At 48.6% G+C, this 23,053-nt stretch overlaps 1 protein-coding gene across 1 annotated transcript; it reads left to right on the forward strand.

The window, feature by feature from the left end:
• Positions 1–8,599: 8,599 nt before the first annotated feature.
• BLT (branchless trichome) lies at positions 8,600–10,258 on the forward strand. Its single transcript, XM_087522287.1, has 2 exons — positions 8,600–9,748; positions 9,833–10,258. Exon 1 carries the CDS (start codon positions 8,812–8,814, stop codon positions 9,742–9,744), a length of 933 nt encoding a protein of 310 aa, XP_087378413.1. The 5' UTR covers positions 8,600–8,811; the 3' UTR covers positions 9,745–9,748; positions 9,833–10,258.
• Positions 10,259–23,053: the final 12,795 nt, after the last annotated feature.

Raw genomic sequence — 23,053 nt, forward strand, 5'->3', positions numbered from 1 at the left:
AGCGGTTGTTGCGGGACGCGAGGAGGCCCAAATGTTGCTGATAATGTTAGAGCAGGGCTGCAGTTGGGCCCAACCAGGTTCGAATTTGAAAAAATTAGACCGCGGGATCGTTGTGGTGACGTGTATGAGGAGGGGTACATGGCAGATGTGAAGCGCGTGAGGGAGGAGAGGGAGGAGTTTGGGAAGGCATCTGCCCAAGCTAAGTTGAAGAAGGCACGATCGATACGTTCTAGGGTGGGTGTTGCTCTATTGTTGGACCAAGTATATTGGCGGTCTAGAAGTGGTAGTTCGATGAGGGCGAGATCATCAAGGGTTTGGTTAAATGCATTGGCTTCGGATTGTCTGAAAGCGTCATTATTCTTGTCGGAGGGGTAACGGAGGAGGTTGAAATCGCCCACAAGCAACCAAGGTGAGTCGTATGGTTGTGAGATAGCAAGTAACTCATCGAGGAAAGATTGTTTGAGGGCGCGGGAAGATGGTGCATAGATATTGGTGATCGCTATGTTATGGTCGGTTGTCGTGGACCGCATAATCAAAGTTGACGACAAGGTGAGGTGGCTGTAAGAGAGCACTTGGAACGAGGCGGAATTGGCGGCGGACATGGTGCCACCCGCCGTTCCGACGACAGGTAGGGAGAAGACTTGGTCTAACTGCGTGGGAAAGAAGGATCGTAACTTTGGTTCTGAGAACGCATCGAGTTTTGACTCTTGCAATAATGCAATGTGAGGTTTGATCGAGATCACTTCGGAGAGAATGTCAGCGCATTTGGCGTCGTCTCCCAGTCCACGGACGTTCCACGAACAGATAGAGAAAGTGGAATTACTCATGTAAACTAGGCGTACGCCAGAGGTTTAAGATAGAGGTACAGATGCCTGATAGTAGCAAAAGGTACAAAGACGCATTACTGCAGAGCTGGGCTAGCGTACAGTAGAACGAGAACCAAAAGTACAGCGATACATTTAGAACAAGCATGCTATCGAGAACTGGCGGCGGCATTGCGGTCCACCCCGCCATGCTTGGCAGAGAAGGCGAGCTGATCATGGTGCGGCGTCAGCACTGGAGTCGGGGCCCTCCGCCGCGAGGATCGCGTCGATGTGGTCATCATCCGCACCGCAGAGCAGAGCAATAGCAGCCAGATCAGCGGAGGCGGGAGGGGCATCGGAGACATCGAGGCGTGCGTCGTGGATGGCGCGATCAATGGCCGAACCCTCGTCCACGGTGGAGAGATGGGTGGCCTTGGCCTTGACCGCCTTGGCGAGCATGGGTGAGTACTTGGCCTCTTTCCAGCATGGCGCGCGCTGCGACGCAACTTGTCCTTGGAGCAAGACTGGTCGCGGGCTGACTTGCGGCGCTCCTTGCGTATGGTGCATTCGTGGGTGTCGAGGTCGTGGAGAGGCAGGTCTGCGTCCGTAGTGGCAGGGGTCAGTACCAAGGTGGCAGAAGCTAATGGAGTGGAGTGATTAGGGGGCGGGGAGATTGGGGTTTTACCAGATGCACGTGAAGATTCGCCCGCTGTGAAGGTGAAGGCGGGGTGGGCTGCAGTGTCCGCAGCCGGGGGCACGAACGCAGAGAAGGCCGAGGTGTCGGAGGAGACCAGCGAGCTGGCAGTCGGTGCGGCGTCCGCCAGGCCTGCGGGCGGGGCAGGAGGGAGCACAGCTCCGACAAGAGAAGTCGGGCGGATGACCGGTGGGCCCAGCGAGCCATGCATGGGTGCATGCACCACATCCAGCGACCTCGTCGGGACGCCATGCAGGAGCGGCGTGTGCATGTCATCGGAGCCCACAGAGTCATCATCAGATATGATGAGAGGCTGGCGAACGGATCCAGGTGGTGGGAAAGGGGATGATAGTGCAGAGCCACTGTTGTCATGGCCAGGAGCAGGAGGGGACACACGTGTGACAGGGCTGGCAGGGGGGCAACCGGGCGTGTACCGCCGTACGTGGGGTCGGCGTGCCAGCCAACACGGACTGCAGAGACGACCGGTGCAATGTGTGCATGGAAGGTGGGTGGTGGTGAGCCACGTTGGGAGGGGGGAGCAGAATCTCCGTCTGAGGAGTCCCCGCCGAAGGGGTTGGCCCCGTCGCCGTGGTGCCAGCGAGAGACCTCAACCACCTTTGCTATCTTCATCTCATTGATAGGAGGGAGATGGATGATGATGCCAGGGGCGCTGGTTTGCCAGATTGTAGCAGAACGAGGGCGCGAATGGAGGTGTAGTCTATGCCGTGTAGGCAGAAGTCATTGACGACACATACATCCCCAAGGAAAGCAAGGGCGAAGAGGATGCCGTCGTTGTGCCACATCTCGTGTGGAAATTCCGAGACCTCGATCTCTGCGAGAACGGTGAAGATGGCAATGGAGCGGTCGACGTGCTCGACCGGCTCGATGGTGATGGTGTTGCCTTCGAAATCTTTGGGGTTGTGACAAACAACGTTGTTGCGGGCAGATGGAGTGTCGAAGGTGAGGCAGGCCACCCTGTGCCAGGAGCCGCCCATGATGAAGGCAGGGTTTCCGCACGTGTGCTGGATGGCGCGATGGATAAGAGGGGTGGGGTTAGGGTCGGGAGTGCGGATGTGAACGAAGGCAAAGCGGCGTGGGCAGTGAACTAGGCAGGGAGGGGCGGCGACGAGCGGCATGTCCCCGTAGGGAGGCAGCGGCCCAGCCTCGTGAACTGGGCGCAGCAGCTCGTCGTCGTCGGTTTCGGAGACATGTGATGTGGTTCTTGTGTATTGAGATGCGAAGAAGACATCGGAGAGACGTGCTTGTAGCTCATGAGTGTCGAAGGGGGAAGTGTGCGGGTGTACAGTGTTGTGGGGGGAGAGGTGGGTGTGGGAGGAGGGGCTGAGGTGCGTGGTGGAGATGGTGGGGGAGGGGGCGCCATTGGCGCTGACGAGAATGCCCTGAAGGATGAATGGTGATGGGACGCAGACGGCGGGTGAGGGAGTCCTGGATTAGGGAGTATCCGGACAGCCGAACTATATCCTTTGGCCGGACTATTGGACTATGAAGATACAAGATTGAAGACTTCGTCCCGTGTCCGGATGGGACTCTCCTTGGCATGGAAGGCAAGCTTGGCAGTACGGATATGTAGATCTCCTTCCTTGTAACCGACTCTGTGTAACCCTAGCCCCCCTCCGGTGTCTATATAAACCGGAGGGTTTAGTCCGTAGGACCAACAACACACAATCATACCATAGGCTAGCTTCTAGGGTTTAGCCTCTCTGATCTCGTTGTAGATCAACTCTTGTATTACTCATATTATCAAGAACAATCAAGCAGGACGTAGGGTATTACCTCCATCAAGAGGGCCCGAACCTGGATAAACATCGTGTCCCCTGCCTCCTGTTACCATCCGCCTTAGACGCACAGTTCGGGACCCCCTACCCGAGATCCGCCGGTTTTGACACCGACATTGGTGCTTTCATTGAGAGTTCCACTGTGCCGTCACCGTAAGGAAGGATGCCTCGTCTCGTTGTTAAAAACAACATTACCGCCGGGGGAGCCCTGGCTGTCGGCCAAACTCTCCGGCTAGGCAGTTTCATCATGACGCCCGTTCGGCTACTGCACCGACGATGACTTCTTGGGTCATCGAAAACAGCCTCCACCTCAGCTCGGAATTTGCCGAGCAGATGGATCCAATGGAGCTCTCATCCCTAAACGATCTCTTGGATCGCATCGCCGCCTTGGGAGTCGCTACGGACTATGATCGGATTGGGCTTAAACCCGATCAAAGGGAGATTAACTCTCCACCGGTCACCCATCATATTGCGGTGGTGGAGGAACAATGCAGCGATTCTTCCTCTATCTTGAGGACTAACTATGTCCGGATTCCTGAGCTCTCCGAGCCGGATACCCGTTTGCGGGAGGACATCACCCAAGCCCTGAACCTAGAGTCAGGCGGCGGGCCAGACTTATCGGGCAACATCCCGGAACCCGAACTTCCAAGATTGGAAACTCCTCGGCCCCTGGGTCTCAGATCGAGTAAGGGTTCGGACTCAAATCCATCCACCCACCCAAACATAAATGATCTTTCCCACATCAGGCAAGCGCCCCAGGAAACAGTACATCATTATTGGGCCAGATTCCTCCTTGTGATGAACAAGGTTAAGGACTGTCGCGAGGAAGACGCGGTCTCATTTTTCCGCAATAATTGCACAGACAAGGGAATCCTTAACGCCATAAGTCACCGTGACATATCACGCTTCGCTGACTTGGCGTCCATAGTACGAAAGTACTGTGCGATGGAAAGCGCCTGGAAAACTGAAACGAAATTTTGGGATAATTCGGCTCCAAATATACACCCAGTCCGAAGTAAAAGGGTGCACTATCATAAGACACCCGAGTTAATTACAAAGAAGCAAAAACCCTCTACAGGGCGTGGAACGGTATTGGAGGGATGGCTCAACGGACCCTGCAAAATTCATAGTACAACGGATACCATACCAACACACAGCCTTAGAGCATGTTGGGTACTCCGGCAGGTGGCCAAAAGTGGTGAGGATCTTCTCATCCCAGATGGCACAGAGCACCATCCTGGGGATAACAATACGGTATTAACAGTCTTTGAAACATTCACATCAAATAATAGGCGCAAATGAACACTCCGCAGCCTTGCCGAAATCTGCCACGTGGCAGCAATAAATCCATGGAGTGACACGGCTATTACCTTCAAGGCAAGTGACGAACCTAAAGTCCGAACAGCCCGAGCACCAGCTGGATTGGTCCTCAGTCCAATTGTGGACGGCTTTCGACTCACCAAAGTACTCATGGACGGCGGTAGTGGATTAAACTTCATCTATGAGGAAACTCTTCAAAAAATGGAAATAGACTGGAACCTCATTGAGCAAAGCAGCACAACCTTCAGAGGAATCATCCCCAGTCGGGAAGCACACTATGCTGGGAAAATCACACTAGATGTGGTATTCGGCACGCCGAAGAACTATAGGTCCGAAGAAATTACATTCCAAGTTGCCTCGTTCAGTAGCGGATACCACGCCCTTTTAGGGCGGGAGGCTTTCACGATCTTCCGAGCCATACCCCATTACGGGTACATGAAGCTCAAAATGCCCGGGCCCAACAGAATGATCACTCTAGCTAGTGATCCGGACACAGCACTCCGCGTCGAAAACAAAACAGCTGCATTGCCCCTCGAGGCATTATTCGAAGCCCTTTCGGCCGAGGAATTAACTGCGCTACGCTCCACAGTGGACAGGGACGACGTGATACTTGACAAGAGATCCAAGTCCACCTCTTTTAAACCAGCGGATGAAATAGTCAAATTCCAAGTCCACCCAACGGACCCTACAAAAACAGCCTCCATTGGGGCACAGTTAAACCCCACCGTGGACGCCGCACTACGAGAGTTCCTGCGCGAGAATTGGGACATATTCGCCTGGCACCCCTCAGACATGCCAGGAATCCCACACAGACTGGTCGAGCACAACCTTAATATTCTAAAGGGATTCAAGCCGGTCAAGCAGACTCTTCGGCGTTTCTCTGAACCTAAGAGACAAGCTATGGGAGAGGAACTAGCTAAGTTATTGGAGGCTGGATTCATTAGAGAAATAAAACACCCGGACTGGCTAGCAAACCTGGTGATGGTACCAAAGAAGGACAAATCCTGGCGCCTATGTGTCGATTTCAAGGACCTCAACAAGGCTTTCCCAAAGAATCCCTTCCCCCTCCCCCGCACCGATCAAATTATCGATGCTACCGCAGGACACGATTCATTGTGTTTCCTCGACGCATACTCCGGCTACCACCAAATCAAGATGGCGGAGTCCGACCAAGCCGCAACGGCATTTATCACACCATACGGCCCCTTCTGTTTCAACACAATGCCTTTTGGGCTCAAAAACGCCGGCGCAACATATCAGCGCATGATTTAGACATGTCTGGAGAAACAGATCGACAAAACAGTAAAGGCATACGTAGATGATGTGATCGGGGAAGGGCTCCGAGAGGATGATATGTATCTGGCCGATCATGAGCATGCGCGGGTCTGCCGCAGGTGCCGAGGATGAGCTAGCGGAGTCCATTCTGCGATGGCAGAAAGCGGGTTTAGGAACTTTAGAGAAAGAGTCAGGAAGAGGGGTGAAGAAAGGCCATAGATGGCGGCACCTGCAGTCCCGGCTGCGGTGGCCGCAACACCAACAACGGGCGCAGCGGACGGGGTCACGACAAGCCTCCACGTAGTGATCTAGGGCTAGACAGCGGAAGCAACGGCGTCTCTTTTTGGTGGCTGGAGGTGGATGAGGATGAAGGTGAGGGGGGAGAGAAGGCGTCGGGGTATATATGGAGGGCGGGGGAACGGGTAGCTGAGGCTGCGGGTGGGAGAGAGGAGTGTGTCTCGATATGTGCGTGTCGCGATGCGGTTGGACGGAGAGGGCAGCGTATCTACTGTCAGGGCGGCACGATCCGTTGCGTGTAGCAGTGCTTGAGGCGAGGGGGAGGCGGGGCGTGGTGACCGAGCGGTCGGATTAGGCTGCAGAGTGGTTTTAGGGGCGATGGTAAGGTCTAGAGGCGGGTCGGGGTAGGAGGGGGGTGCGGCAGCGTCGAGCGAGCGCCTGGCAGCGCAGGGTCAGCGGTTCCCAATGCAAGATTGGCCACAGTTGCGGTCTCAGGGGCGGCGCGTGGGGAGACAGGGGACGGCGGGGGGCGCGCGGGGGGGGGGGTGCCCGGATTAGACGCGGGTGGGTCAGGTGGGGCGTCCATATTTGGCGCAGACAGAGAGGTCAGAGGTTTTTTTTGTTCTAGCACTGGCCTCATGCGCACGCGCAACGTCGTCCTGCGTGTACGGATCTTTGGGGAGATACGGTGTGTCAGGAGCGGCCGCACGATCATCATTGTGGATGCGGTGGGCCATGGGGGTTTGCATGGCTGACCGATCAAGCGGCGAGGCCGTGTATGATGGATAGTTAAAAAGGCCAAGGACGGATTCAGGTCTAGGAGGCAGCGGGGAGAAGGCAAGGGCATTATAACAATGGAGGAATCGGGCACAGTGCGATACGGCCGTTTCAAGCTGGTCAAAAAGAAAAAGACGAAACCCTACAAAGTCAAGGGGCCCAAATTTGAGGATTTGAAATTTTGTTGTGCGTGTGGAGATGCCGGATTTGAAAATGAGATCAGTAACCTTGATTGCGTGGAAGTCTTGGTTAGCCGACAAACAGTGGTTTAGGGCTGATTCAATTAACATTTCATCTGGCCGAACACTAATAGGGAGGAAAGTAATCCAAAAGGGGTGTGAATGATGAGTGTAATGCACATGGGGTGGTGTCTGGTTAAAGCAAGTAGCATTAAGCATTCGGTAAAAAAAGCTAGAACCAGGCCGTTTTCGCCTCACCTGAGGCAGATCGAGGGGCGAGGACGCTAATGGCAGTGAAGCAGAGATGACCGGCGCCGACGAGGGAGACGCGGATCCGAACGGTGGAGGCATGACGTCACCAGGAAGCAGGCGACGGGCAGCACACATGCGCATGGGCCAGGGAAAGCGGAGCAGCATGCCCCGCTTTCGGAAGTCTCCCATGGAGGCTATCAGGTTGGCAACGCCTGGTGATGCGACGGTGAAGGAGAAGCATGAATCGCCGTCATCAGTGATGTTGAAGTGGAGGTAGCAACCTCCGAACAGGCGAGCGAAGAGGAGCGCCATGGACGTGGCGTTGAGGGTGAATGGGAATTGGATGACTCGCGCATACATGCGACAGCCGTGAGGATGTTGGCCGGGGTCGATGGTGATGTAGGATCGGAGCTGTGACCAGGCCACAGCTTCAAACTGGAGCCCCAAATCTTCAGGAATTTGGAGCAGGCGGGCAAGCGACATGCAGGAGGCCGCGGCCTGTGGTAGTGGTGGAGGGAGAGGCGGCAGAGCTCTGGTGAAGACGAAAACATAATTGCGGTGGCAAACCTTGAACTGCTCGAGGATGATCTCAGCGATGCGTGGAGATGCAACGTGAAAGCGAAAAATGAGTGGTGAGCGCATAGCAACGAAGAAGTCGGCGGCACAGCCACCAAGAGCAGCCTGGAGTAGAGCAGCGACGACAATGGTGTCGAGCTGGTGGTTGGAGAAGTCGAAGACGACGTAGAGAGGCGACGCGAGGTGGAGCTCAGGGGTGGTGATGTCGAGGCGAAAGTAGCGGCTGCAGTCGTCCTCGAACTCGAGCCCCATGGCGTTTCCGCAGCCAAGGAAGCATCGGAGAGCGACTTGACCGGCCCTGGCGTAGGGCAAGTCGAGGAAGATGGATGGAGGTGGCGCAACCGTGGCCGTGAGCGCGTCGTTGGGGGTGGATGGTGAGGGTGGCGGGTGGTGGAGGTGAAGGTGAAGGGGGGAGGAGGTGCTCGACCACCGTGGTGGCCGCCGGAGCAGTCGGAGGTGGTGGAGAAGGGAGGGGAGGGAGCGAGAGCGGTCGAGCCATCGTTGCCCATGAAGATGGGAGTGATATCCCAATTTGTTTTAGCAAACTTCACGTTCCACTTAAGAAATGAGAAAAAAAAAAGGTTGAGCATGAAGTGAAGTGGCCAGCTCATGCACGCACATGCTCCCTCCCGGCCTGCCATAAGGCAGCAGCATGCCAGACGACGGAAAGAAGTTAAAATCTTACTGCAGTGTCTGCTGAAGAGAAGACGATGGAGCATGATCGCCATGATGGCAGCTCAGAGAATTGAGATCGTGCATGTGAGACGTGTGACCTTCCTTCTCCTCGTCGCCTCCCTCCCCTTTTACAGCTCACAAAGGCAGCGTCGACAAGAAGTAGTAAAATATTCGATCTCGTGCTCGGAAAGATGGCGTAGGTGACCCGGCGCGCGAAAGCGGAGGCCATGGCGATAGCGCTAGCGCAAACAAGCCGCGCGAATCTGGGCCTCCGCCTCAATCATGGCGCTGTAGTGGCCTCACCTTCTTGGAAGCTTTACCACAACCCTCACTACTTCTCACCTCGCGGCGACTCCTCCGGCCCCTCTCGCAGATCCCCTTCTCGCCCAGAGCACCGCAGACCTATGATCGTGGCGAATTTCGACGAAGACGACGGCGGCGGCGGCATGGAGCGGCAGCTGGGGTACGGCGACGGGGGGACGTCGGTGCCGGAGCTCCTGGCGCGGGTCGAGGAGCTCGCGGCGGAGCTCGAGTTCGAGAGGCGCATGCGACGCAAGGTTGAGGCGCTCAACGAGGCGCTCGCCGCCGAGCTCGCCGAGGAGCGGCGCCGGGTCGAGGCGGAGCGCGCGAGGATGCGGGAGGAGCTCGACGAGGAGCGGCGGATGCTGCGCGTCGCGGAGCTGTGGCGGGAGGAGAGGGTGCGGATGAAGCTCGCCGACGCCCGGGCCGCCGTCGAGGAGAAGCTGCGGGAGGTCGCCGACGCCGGGCAGCGTGCTGCCGATGCCACCGCCGCTGCCGAAGGCTGCAGCTGCAGGAGCGGCAGCCCGATCGGCGGCAAGGCAAGCCCGGCCAGTGTTGGGCAGCAAAGCCCAGCGAGCAGTCGGCACGGCCAACAAAGCCCGGCGAGCGGTCAGCACTCCCAATCGCACCGGCGAGAAGTCACTGGCGGCGAGAACCCTCACATCAGGAGGGGGATCAAGGGGTCCGTGGAGTTCCCGAGGGCCGTCCGTGTGCGGCCGCGCGGCGAGGAGCGCGTGGATCTGGTGTCTAACATCGAGTGCCAACGGGCGCAGCTGCGCGTCCTCATGCGGCACCGGAGTCCCGCCACCGCCGGCATGCCGGGCCTCGTCGGCGCGGCGCCGGACAACCTCGTCGTGTAACAATGTACTCCTACTCACTGCTTAGTTACTCTAATCATATGTAACTTTCACCAGGATAATGAAAAAACAAGCAACTTGTGCGCTGCAGTCGTTTGCTTCAGAAGCTTTGAGGTGCTCTAGTCTCATCTTGCTTAACGTTTCTCCAATTGGCGGGGGCTTGGTTTTCCTTCGAGTGTTTGTGCCGCTGAAGCTGGTCTCAGTGGTGGAATGGAGCTCGGAGTGGCCATTTTGATTCAGCGGCATGACGCGTTGAGATTTTGGGACACACTTGTTTGGTTGGCGTCCGTCCGTCTGATGTCACCCGCAGGACTCCCAGTTCCTGCCATCTTTCCTGGAGTCCAGTGCTCGAGTGGACTAGGGATCAGTGTGAGGGTGCCTTGCTTAGTAGAGGGACAAATCACTGATTTAACCCTTTAGGGTAACTTTAGCACAAAAAAAAACCTTTTTTTTAAATGAAACGATTTGACCTCTTCTTGCAATGGCCCAGCCCTTCCGCGTTGCAGCACTAAGTGGTTGTTTGGATACCAAATACACTTTTGCTAGAACTCATCTAGATGAGATTTAATTTGGTCTCATTCATCTTTTATAGCCATTGGATATGGTGCTATAAGATGCGTGTGTGCTGACGTGGGTTGTATCCGTTCTTGTTTTCCAGATGAATGAGGCCAAATTACATCTCATCTAGATGAGTTCTAGGTACTCCCTACCAAATATAATCCACGAAGATAGGGAAAACCAGTTTTTAGCTGCGTTTTAGCAAAATCCGTTTTAGTAAGTAATTGGTGAACAACCGGTTTATAGAAATATATGTTTGGCCTTTTTGAACACAGTACAGAGGCAAGCGAAGTGTATAGCTGACTTAATTGGATACCTACTCGTTCGTGACCTTCTTCTTTCTCACACACATCTCGCAAATTGGCCATTGGAGACCTGCCAAGCTCCATCCTCAAGCCCTGATCGTTGTCACAGTCCCATGACACCGCTGCTCCACTAGGGTCGGTGCGCTAACACCGGCCCCTACTTTTTTGCTTGCCCTTGTACTTCCCTCGTTGACTCCCGTTCAAACTCTGTTGCTAGGATCGGCGTTGGTTTCACAGACTGCTTTTGATAGAGGCTAAGGTGTCCCGATGTTTCGATAAGATGGTGGCTATCATTTTGGAGGAAGTCGACTTTGACAATCCGACTACGAATATGCGAAGACGTCGCGCCTTAGCAATCGCTAAACCAACTCCGAGAGGTTATTGACCACGCCGGAGCACGATCAACCTGACCACGAAGGTCTGTTTTTTGTAGGCAAACGAAGAACAAGCAAGAAACTAAGATTGCAATCTGGATATTGCGAATATAAGAGGAAAGCTTTATTGATCAAGGTGGGGTTCTGTGACGCCTTTGTCTGGTCGTTGAACACAAACGAAGTACGCGAAGTTGCAGCTATGGCGAACTTTAATCTAAACAAAACCCACCGTCTAAACGACGCCCTAACTCTTATTTCCCTTGGAGGAGGGGTCCGAAACCAACCCTAACTCTTATTTCCCAACACATACGGACTCTAAAAACAGCCTATACTTAAGTATTTCGAAAATACATGGGCCTGGCCCAATAATAAGGTGAAGCAGCACCTAGAATAGTCTCTAGACGAAATTTATGAAGTGGCATCTTGTATATTTCGTCCAAGGCTTCATGCACTCCTTATGGTGATTTCAAAGTCCTGAAATCATCACTTGTAACTCCGTTCTTAATCCCCTTGCGCATGCCATCATCTCCATGCTTGGTCTTGCTCCAGTGTTCATCCCTCTTATCCATGACAGGCCCTTTATTTGTAAGCAAAACAAATGTATCCAATTTAGGCAACATCATATTCTCATGAACATTAGAATCATTATCAAGAAATGAAAGTACCTGATAATTTAATTGGCGTGCGCGAGCTCTAGTAATTGGTCCAATATGTATAGCAGCAGGGGCTGTGGGTGTAACAATGGTATTGATGTCCTCATCATCATCCCCTTCTTGAAATGAAGTCGTCCTCGACGGAAGCTCATCTTCCTCACCCAAATAAGGCTTCAAATCTGCAATGTTAAAAGTGGGACTAATCCTAAAATCTGCAGGCAGTTCAAGTTTATATGCATTATCATTTATTTTCTCTAACACCTTAAAAGGACCATCGGCACGTGGCATTAACTTTGATTTGCGCAAATTAGGAAATATATCCTTACGCAAATGTAACCAAACAAGATCTCCTGGTGCAAACACAACATGTTTTCTACCCTTATCTCCAGCAAGTTTATATTTAGCATTCATACGCTCAATGTTTTCCTTAGTTAACTCATGCATTTTTAAAATCAATTCAGCACGGTCTTTAGCATCAAAATTAACCTCCCCGAAGATGGAAGAGGCAACAAATCAATAGGTGCACGAGGTAGGAAACCACACACAAATTCAAAAGGGCACATCTTAGTAGTAGAATGCAATTAGGGCTGGAATTCGAGCCGAGTCGAGCCAGCTCGGCTCGACTCGCTAGAGCTCGTTTCGTTAACGAGCTAGCTCGACTTGACTCGTTATTATTAACGAGCTCAAATCCAAGATTGGCTCGACTCGTATAACTTGCGAGCTGGCTCGTTTAGCTTGTTAAGCTCGTTAAAGATATGAATATAAAACCCACAAATATTATAAAAATTAGTATATATATATATATTACATATATATCACTAAACAATAGTAATTTCTTTGTAACGCATGAGTCTCCTGAGCGGTTGGGCCTTCAATGGCTAGGCCTTGTGTTGTGCGCTTGGGACATAGAGTGCTGAGTGGTTGATCTTTTTTTTATATTGGAAGTGGCTGATCTTTTGTACCGAGCCTAACGAGTTACACGAGTATATGTTAGATTGGCTCGTTTAACTTGGTCTATAAACGATCTTAAATTAAAGCTCGGCTCGACTCGTTATTCTTCGAGTTCGAGTCGATTCGAGCCGAGTCATGAGCTACTCGTTTAGCTCACGAGTTTCGAGCTTTTTTCCGGACCTAAATGCAATGAACGATTATAAGCAAATTCAATATGAGGCAAGCATTCTTCCCACATTTTCTTATTATTCTTCAAAACAACCCTAAGCATAGTAGACGACTACTTCAGTTTGTCCATTAGTTTGGGGGTGACAAGTAGTACTAAAAAGCAGTTTAGTCCCCAACTTAGTCCGTAAACATCTCCAAAAGTGGCTAAGAAATTTAGTATCACAATCTGAAACAATAGTATTTGGCACATCATGCAAGCGAATAATTTCACGAAAGAACAAATCAGCAACATTAATAGCATCATCGTTTTTATGACATGGTATAAAGTGTGCCATTTTCGAGAACATATCCACGACAAAAAATATGCTATCCCTCCCCTTCTTTGTTCGAGGTAAACCTAAAACAAAGTTCATAGATATATCCTCCCAAGGAACACTAGGTACAGGCAAAGGCATATATAAACCATGAGGATTGAGTCGTGACTTAGCTTTTTGACATGTAGTGCAATGAGCAACAAAACGCTCAACATCCCGTCTCATCTTTGGCCAAAAGAAATGTGTAGCAAGGATATCCTCCATCTTCTTGACGCCAAAGTGTCCCATTAATCCTCCTCCATGCGCCTCCTGCAACAACAAAAGATGAACGGAACTAGCTGGAATGCATAGCTTGTTAGCACGAAACACAAATCCATCGTTAAGAACGAACTTGTTCCAAGTTCTCCCTTCCTTACAATTCTGCAATACATCTTTAAATTCAGCATCATGCACATATTGATCTTTGATGGTCTCCAAACCAAATATTTTAAGGTCAAGTTATGAAAGTATAGTATAACGATGAGACAATGCATCAACAATAACATTTTCTTTACCCTTCTTGTGTTTAATGACATAAGGGAATGTCTCAATGAATTCAACCCATTTAGCATGTCTACGGTTCAGTTTTGCTTGACTTTTAATGTGTTTCAAAGATTCATGATCAGAATGTATAAAAAATTCCTTGGTCCATAAATAATGTTGCCATGTTTCTAAGGTCCGAACAAGAGCATATAATTCTTTATCATAAGTAGAATAGTTCAGACTAGGCCCACTCAATTTTTTAAAAAAGTATGCAACATGTTTGCCATCTTGTAATAACACACCTCCTAATCCAATTCCACTAGCATCACATTCAAGCTCAAAAGTCTTATTAAAATCAGAAAGTTGGAGTAAAGGAGCATGTGTCAACTTATCTTTCAATACCATGAAGGCTTCTTCCTGTGTGGTACCCCAAACAAAAGGCACATCCTTCTTTGTAAGCTCGTTGAGAGGTGCAACAATGGTGCTGAAATCTCTCACAAAACGCCTATAGAAACCAGCGAGGCCAAGGGAACTCCTCACTTACGTGACCGTTTTGGGCCGCGGCCAACTCTCAATAGCTTGAATCTTGGCTTTATCAACTTCAATTCCCTGTGGAGTAACAACATAGCCAAGAAAAGATACTCGGTCGGTGCAAAAGGTGCACTTTGCAAGGTTACCAAACAAACGTGCATCACGTAGAGCAATAAAAACAACACGTAAATGTTTCAAATGTTCCTCCAAAGATTTACTATAAATTAGTATATCATCAAAATAGACTACCACAAATTGTCCAATGAAAGCACGTAAAACTTCATTCATTAACCTCATGAAAGTACTAGGTGCATTAGTTAACCCAAAAGACATGACTAACCACTCATATAATCCAAACTTAGTTTTAAATGCCGTTTTCCATTCATCTCCCAATTTCATACGAATTTGATGGTATCCACTATGCAAATAAACTTTGGAGAATATTGTAGAGCCACTCAATTCATCAAGCATGTCGTCTAGCCTAGGAATAGGATGACGATAACGAATAGTAATATTATTAATGCCTCTACAATCAACACACATACGCGACGTACCATCATTTTTCGGCACTAAAATGATAGGAACAACACAAGGACTAAGGGATTCGCGTATATAACCTTTGTCGAGCAGCTCCTGTACTTGACGCATAATCTCCTTCGTCTCCTCTGGATTGGTACGGTATGGCGCATGGTTGGGTAATGATGCACCGGGAATTAAGTCAATTTGATGCTCAATCCCTCGAATAGGTGGTAATCCTGGTGGCACGTCTTGTGGAAACACGTCAGCGAACTCCTGCAAAATGTTATTGACAGTAGGAGGCAAAGAGGAAGGCATGTCCTCGAATGAAAATAATACCTCTTTGCACACAAAAGCATAGCAAACATATTTGCTAAAATCTAAATCATCAATATCATATTTGGTGGCAAGTAAACATGCACTTTTCAATTTAATTTCAGAAACAACACTAGATGGTTTATTATTAGGCTTCATTTGTTGCTCAAATTCTTTTGCCACAATCTGATTTTCACTCTTATTTTGCTCCTGTTTTGCTTTATTATATCTATTAATATCATCTTTCAAAATGGAATCAGGAGTCATTGGAAGCAAAGTAATAATTTTTATCCTTTTGAACAAGCGTATACTGATTGTTTCTACCATGGTGTACATAATTTTTTATCAAATTGCCATGGTCTACCAAGTAATAAGGAACATGCTTGCATGGGTACCACATCACAATCAACATAATCAACATATGTAGAGATACTAAAATGCACACGAACAATAAATGTTATCTTAACCTTGCCGTTGTTGTTGAACCATTGGATGTAGTAAGGATGTGGATGTGGTCTTGTGGTGAGATATATCTTCTCCACCATCTCCATGCTAGCCAAGTTGTTGCAGCTCCCTCCATCTATGATGACGCGAACAGAACGTTACTTCACAACTACCTTTGTATGGAACAAATTATGCCTCTGATTTTGCTCAGCTTGTGTAACCTTCACACTCAAAACACGTTGAGCAACTAGACATTCATACATGTCAGCGTCTTCAGGAGCCATGTATTGCGTCTCATGATCAGAATCATCAACCCCGTGTTCGTCACGTGTAATAAGAGCAAAAGTCTCCTCATCATAGTCACTAGCAGACTCATACCCACCATCCTCAGTAGCAATCATCACACGCTGAGATTTGCATTCTCTCGCAAAATGTCCTCTTCCCTTACAACGACGACAAATAATATCACTTGTGTGCCCTGTTGATGCCACGGAAGAAGAAGAGCTCTGCGCAGGCCCGGCAGGTGTGCTCTTGGCAGATAGTGGTGGTTGTGCCTGCTTTCTTCCATCACGGCTGGAGGTGGCACCTGATGGAGGTGCTGGTGTAGTGGAAGTAGAGGATGCACGTGGTGTCCATGATGAAGATCGACCTACAGAAAAGTTAGTTCGCACCAATGCCTGTCGATCCTGCACTTCACGTTCAGCTTTACAAGCAAGATGGAATAAACGAGTGATATTATTATACTCCTTATACTCTAGAATTGTCTGAATCTCTCTATTTAATCCACCCATAAAATGTGCAAGCATAGCTTCATTCTCCTCAACAATACCACATCTAATCATGCCGGTTTGTAATTCCTGATAATATTCTTCTATAGAATTTTTCCCTTATCTTAAATGCTGCAATTTTTGAATTAATTCACATTGATAATATGGTGGAACCCAACGAGTACGCATAGCAGTTTTCAAAGCAGCCCAAGTAGCTGGAATAGGATATAATCTACAATGTTCAGACCACCAAACACATGCAAAGCTAGTGAAAGCACAAACAACAGCAGGAACACGTCTCTCCTCAGGATATTGTAAACATGTGAATTTTTGTTCAGTTTCTAACTCCCAAGTAAGATATATATCAGGAACATATCGACCCTCAAATGGTGGAATATTCAATTTCAGTTTAGGGAGATGGTCATGATCTCGTACCTGAGGGGGAGCCCTACCATTGCCATTATTTGCATGTGAACGACCTGGTGGTTGTGGTGCTGGTGGTTGCACGTAGTTCTGATTTTGATCAACCTCATCCTCGTAATCTCCCGCATAATCCTCCTCCTCCTCCGCATCAGCAGTAGGATCCACAGAAGTATCAACAGCAGCACCAACAGTTTGGCGAGGCGCAAGAGGGAGACGGCTCGCTCGGCGGAGGGCTGTTTCGCGACGTGGAGGTAGTCGTCGTCGTCGTTGTTGTAGAGGTGCGTTAGGTGCAGCCGGTGGTGGTGGTGGAAGACGCGCGAGCAATTCATTAAACTTGTTATCGAGCTTTGTTTCGAACATCATCTCCATGCCATCTATCTTCTCCATGGCCTCTTCAAATCTGTGTAGCACATCTTGCACCTGTCCACTCATCATTTGTTGAAATTTATCATGCAACTCCTTATTCGTCATGTTCTCCCAGTCAATCTCGTCAGCTTGTGATCCTGCCATGGTTAGCAACAATAGAAACACACAAGAATATGATCCTACAGACTACTAACAAGAGGTGGTGGTGGGTGTCACAAATCCGTCAAGCAAATCTCAAATTCTTGCCAGTTCTTACCCAGCAGCAGGTGGTGATCGGCAACCGTCGTAGTCAAAACTCTCAAAGCTTAGATAAAGCGATTACAAAGGAGGGTCAAATGCACGACGTAGAAGTATGTGGAGCTGGGAAGGCTTATAATATGATAGCAAAAAAGGTCAGCAATAATCAATTCAGAGATGCAAAGTTGAAAAAATGCTCAACGACGGTATTGTGCTGGTCCTAGGCTAGACCGTGCTAGAGACGCGAGCCTAGAACACTAACAAAATCACAGCGCTGCACGTAAACAAGGGAGGAGCACAGTTTGAATTTTTTCCTCTCTTTTTTCCTTTTTTGCACCTTTTTCCTCTTTTTTTTTGCTCCGCAACAATTTTTTTGAAAAAGTCTACAAATGGTCTAAAAACTGCCTGGCCAGAATTTTCCAGACTTAGTTTTTTGGAGTTTAGAACTATTTTTCTACTGTGGGTAGCACGGAATCTCGGGAGTCCTACTCTGTCACGACTCGAAGTATCGCGTGATCTGGAACTCAAAAAAAAGCAACAAATACTAGACTCGGACTAGGACTGGTGCCGGAGATAAATCTAGTGGAACTCGGACTGGTGGTTGTATATGGCGATGGTATATCTGGACTCGGATTGGTGGTGGTATATGGCGATGGTATAGGTGGACTCGGATTTTTGGTTGTATACGGCAATGGTATATGTGGACTCGGATTGGTGGTTGTATATGGCAGCGGTGATGTATATGGTGGGGTGGTGGTATATGGCAAGGATGATGACGATGGTGCGGCGGCGGCGTGACAACCTGTGAACAGAACTCGAAACTCTAAGGGACTAGACGCTAAGACCAACAACTCGACACGACGATTCAACCGCAAATTCAACAAAGCAAAACTCTAAAAAGATTATGCAAAGGCTTAGATTGGTTCGGATATGATGAACTAACCCTAATTTTTTTGGCTTTTTCGTGGAATGTAGGTATGAAGAACAGACTCGATCTAAACTACGAAAAACTATAAAATCTCACCGAGCAACCTGGAAATCTGATACCACTTGATAGAGGCGAAGGTGTCCTGATGTTTCGATGAGATGGTGGCTATCATTTTTGAGGAAGTCGACTTTGATGATCCGACTATGAACGTGCGAAGACGTCGCGCCTTAGCAGTCGCTAAACCAACTCCGAGAGGTTATTGACCACGCCGGAGCACGATCAACCTGACCACGAAGGTCTGTTTCCTGCAGGCAAACGACGAACAAGCAAGAAACTAAGATTTCAATCTAGATATTGCGAATATAAGAGGAAAGCTTTATTGATCAAGGTGGGGTTCTGTGACGCCTTTTTCTGGTCGTTGAACACAAACGAAGTATGCGAAGTTGCAGCTATGGCGAACTTTAATCTAAACAAAACCCACCGTCTAAACGACGCCCTAAGGGCTGTGTATATGGAGGAAGAGGGGGGGGAATTTCGTGGCCCTTGGAGGAGGGGTCCGAAACAAACCCTAATTCTTATTTCCCCACACATACAGACTCTAAAAACAGCCTATACTTAAGTATTTCGAAAATACATGGGCCTGGCCCAATAATAAGGTGATGCAGCACCTAGAATAGCCTCTAGACGAAATTTATGAAGTGGCATCTTGTATATTTCGTCCAAGGCTTCATGCACTCCTTATGGTGGCTTCAAAGTCCTGAAATCATCACTTGTAACTCCGTTCTTGATCCCCTTGCGCATGCCATCATCTCCATGCTTGGTCTTGCTCCAGTGTTCATCCCTCTTATCCATGCCAGGCCCTACATTTGTAAGCAAAACAAATGTATCCAATTTAGGCAACATCATATTCTCATGAACATTAGAATAATTACCAAGAAATGAAAGTACCTGATAATTTAATTGGCGTGCGCGAGCTCTAGTAATTGGTCCAATATGTATAGCAGTAGGGGCTATGGGTGTAACAATGGTATTGATGTCCTCATCAGCTTTTATGCAAGGTAGGCACATTTTAGATGAAGTTGTTATCCTTGATGAAACAGTCCATGAATTAAATCTGAAAAAGTTGAATGTGGTGGTACTCAAAATAGACTTTGAAAAAGCTTATGACAAAGTCAAATGGCCATTATTTCAACAGACTCTCAGAATAAAAGGATTTTCTGCAGAGTGACGCCCTATGATCCATAGCTTCGTTTCCGGAGGTAGTGTTGCCATTAAGATCAATGATGATGTTGGCCACTATTTTCAAACAAAGAAGGCATTGCGACAAGGTGACTCAATATAGCGCATGCTATTCAATATAGTGACGGATATGCTTGCAGTCATGATTGAGTGTGCCAAGACTGGTGGAAAAATTGATGGATAGTAAATCATGTAGTTAATGGTGGCCTTTGTATACTTCAGTACGCCGACGATACGATTCTCTTCAAGGATCATGACCTCGAGAAAGCAAGAAATCTGAAATTAATTTTGTCAACATTCGAGCAACTCTCAGGTCTTAAGATCAATTTTTATAAAAGTGAATTGTTTTGCTTTGGCGAGGCTCAAGACGAGGATCACTTGTATGCTGACTTGCTTGGATGTGGGCTGGGCCAGTTTCTGGTCACATATTTGTCCATTATGGGGATACTAATACATTATCGGAGGCTCACAAATGCTGAATGGAAACATGTCGAGGAGGGATTGCAAAAAAGACTTAGCAGTTGGAAAGGTAAACTACTATCTCTAGGCGGAATATTGGTCCTCATAAATTTAGTACTAATTAATATGGTACTATATATGATTTCCTTCTTCCAGTTGCCAAAAGGAGTTTTACGGATTATTTTCGATCAAGATTCTTTTGGCAAGGAGATAGCGAGAGAAAGAAATATCGACTGGCTAAATGAAGTGTGGTTTTCCGCCCCCAAAGACCAAGGCGGGTTAGGCATTCATGACCTTGAGGTTAAGAATAGGGCCCTACTCGGTAAATGGTTGTTTAAATTACTGACGAAAGATGTGTTGGAAATATGCCCTAGAGGCAATAATAAAGTGGTTATTATTATATTTCCGAGTTCATGATAATTGTCTATTGTTCATGCTATAATTGTATTAACCAGAAACCGTAATACATGTGTGAATACGTAGATCATAATATGTCCCTAGTAAGCCTCTAGTTGACTAGCACGTTGATCAATAGATGGTCATGGTTTCCTGACCATGGACATTGGATATCATTGATAATGGGATCACATCATTAGGAGAATGATGTGATGGAAAAGACCCAATCCTAAGCATAACACAAGATCGTGTAGTTCGTTTGCTAAAGCTTTTCTAATGTCAAGTATCATTTCCTTAGACCATGAGATTGTGAAACTCCCGGATACCGTAGGAATGCTTTGGGTGTACCAAACGTCACAACGTAACTGGGTGGCTATAAAGGTGCACTATAGGTATCTCCGAAAGTATCTGTTGGGTTTGCATGAATCGAGACTGGGATTTGTCACTCCGTATGATGGAGAGGTATCTCTGGGCCCACTCGGTAATGCATCCTCATAACGAGATCGATGTGACTAAGGAGTTAGCCATGGGATCATGCGTTACGGAACGAGTAAAGAGACTTGCCGGTAACGATATTGAACGAGGTATAGAGATACCGACGATCGAATCTCGGGCAAGTAACATACCGATAGACAAAGAGAATTGTATACGGGATTGATTGAATCCTCGACATCGTGGTTCATCCAATGAGATCATCGTGGTACTTGTGGGAGCCAACATGGGTATCTAGATCCCGCTGTTGGTTATTGGCCGGAGAGATGTCTCGGTCATGTATGCATGGTTCCCGAACCTGTAGGGTCTACACACTTAAGGTTCGGTGACGCTAGAGTTGTTATGGGAAATGGTATGTGGTTACCGAAGGTTGTTCGGAGTCCCGGATGAGATCCCGGATGGCACAAGGAGTTCCGGAATGGTCCGGAGATGAAGATATATATATGGGAAGTCCAGTTTCAGTCGCCGGAATGGTTTCAGGGGTTATCAGTATTGTACCGGGACCACCGAAAGGTGTCCGGGGGTCTACCGGGTGGGGCCACCTGCCCCGGTGGGCCAAGTGGGATGAACAAAGGAGGGAACCAGCCCCTGGTGGGCTGGTGCCCCCCCAAGGGCCCAACGCGCCTAGGGTTGAAAACCCTAGGGGGTGGGGGCGCCTTCCACCTAACCTGGGGGGCAAGTCCCCCCCTTGGCCGCCCCCCGTGTAGATGCATCTAGGGGGCCGCCCCTCTCCCTTCACCCTATAAATAGAGAGGAGGTGGGAGCACAGCCCAGCCCTTCCCTTGGCGCAGCCCTCCCCCTCTCCAACACATCCTCCTCCTCCGGACTGCTTGGCAAAGCCCTGCCGGAGAACTGCAAGCTTAGCGATCTTGTAACGCTTCCGCTTAGCGATCTTCAAGGGTATGAAGATGCACTCCCTCTCTCTCTCTCTCTCTCGTTGCTAGCATCTCCTAGATTGATCTTGGTGACACGTAGGAAAATGTTGAATTATTGCTACGTTCCCCAACAGTGGCATCATGAGCCAGGTCTATGCATAGATTCTATGCACGAGTAGAACACAAAGTAGTTGTGGGTGATGATTTGTTCGATTTGCTTACCATTACTAGTCTTATCTTGATTCGGCGGCATTGCGGGATGAAGCGGCCCGGATCGACCTTACACATACGCTTACGTGAGACTGGTTCCACCGACTGAAAGCACTTGATGCATAAGGTGGCTAGCAGGTGTCTGTCTCTCCCACTTTAGTCGGATCGGATTCGATGAAAAGGGTCCTTATGAAGGGTAAATGGCAATTGGCATATCACCGTTGTGGCTTTTGCGTAGGTAAGAAACGTTCTTGCTAGAAACCCATAGCAGCCATGTAAAACATGCAACAACAATTAGAGGACGTCTAACTTGTTTTTGCAGGGTATGCTATGTGATGTGATATGGCCAAAAGGATGTGATGAATGATATATGTGATGTATGATACTGATCATGTTCTTGTAATAGGAATCACGACTTGCATGTCGATGAGTATGAAAACCGACAGGAGCCATAGGAGTTGTCTTAATTTATTGTATGACCCGCGTGTCAATGAAAACGCCATGTAATTACTTTACTTTATTGCTAAACATTAGCCACAGTAGTAGAAGTAATAGTTGGCGAGACAACTTCATGAAGACACGATGATGGAGATCATGGTGTCATGCCGGTGACGATGGTGATCATGCCATGCCTCGAAGATGGAGATCAAAGGCGCAAGATGATATTGGCCATATCATGTCACTTTATAATTTGCATGTGATGTTTGTCATGTTTACATCTTATTTTCTTAGAACGGCAGTACCATAAATAATATGATCCCTCTCTAAAATTTGAAGAAAAGTGTTCCCCCTAATTGTGCACCGTTGTGAAGGTTCGTTGTTTCGAAGCACCACGTGATGATTGGGTGTGATAGATTATAACGTTCGCATACAACGGGTGTAAGCCAGATTTACACATGCGAAACACTTAGGTTGACTTGATGAGCCTAGCATGTACATACATGGCCTCGGAACACGAGAGACCGAAAGGTCAAACATGAGTCATATAGTAGATACGATTAACATGGAGATGTTCACCGTTGATGACTAGTCCGTCTCACGTGATGATCAGACATGGCCTAGTCGATTCAGATCATGTATCACTTAGATGACTAGAGGGATGTCTATCTGAGTGGGAGTTCATTGAATAATTTGATTAGATGAACTTAATTATCATGAACTTAGTCTAAAATGTCTTTACAATATGTCTTGTAGATCAAATGGCCCACGCTAATGTTGCCCTCAACTTCAACGCGATCCTAGAGAAAACCAAGCTGAAAGACGATTCTA

This window comes from Triticum urartu, chromosome 1A (genome assembly GCF_056163025.1).
Source record: "Triticum urartu cultivar PI428250 chromosome 1A, HENAU_Tu73, whole genome shotgun sequence".
NCBI lineage: Eukaryota > Viridiplantae > Streptophyta > Magnoliopsida > Poales > Poaceae > Triticum > Triticum urartu.

Bases quoted from the DNA above. Each gene is read 5' to 3' on its own strand.
- BLT (XM_087522287.1), top strand. From the start codon at position 8,812: ATGGCGATAGCGCTAGCGCAAACAAGCCGCGCGAATCTGGGCCTCCGC.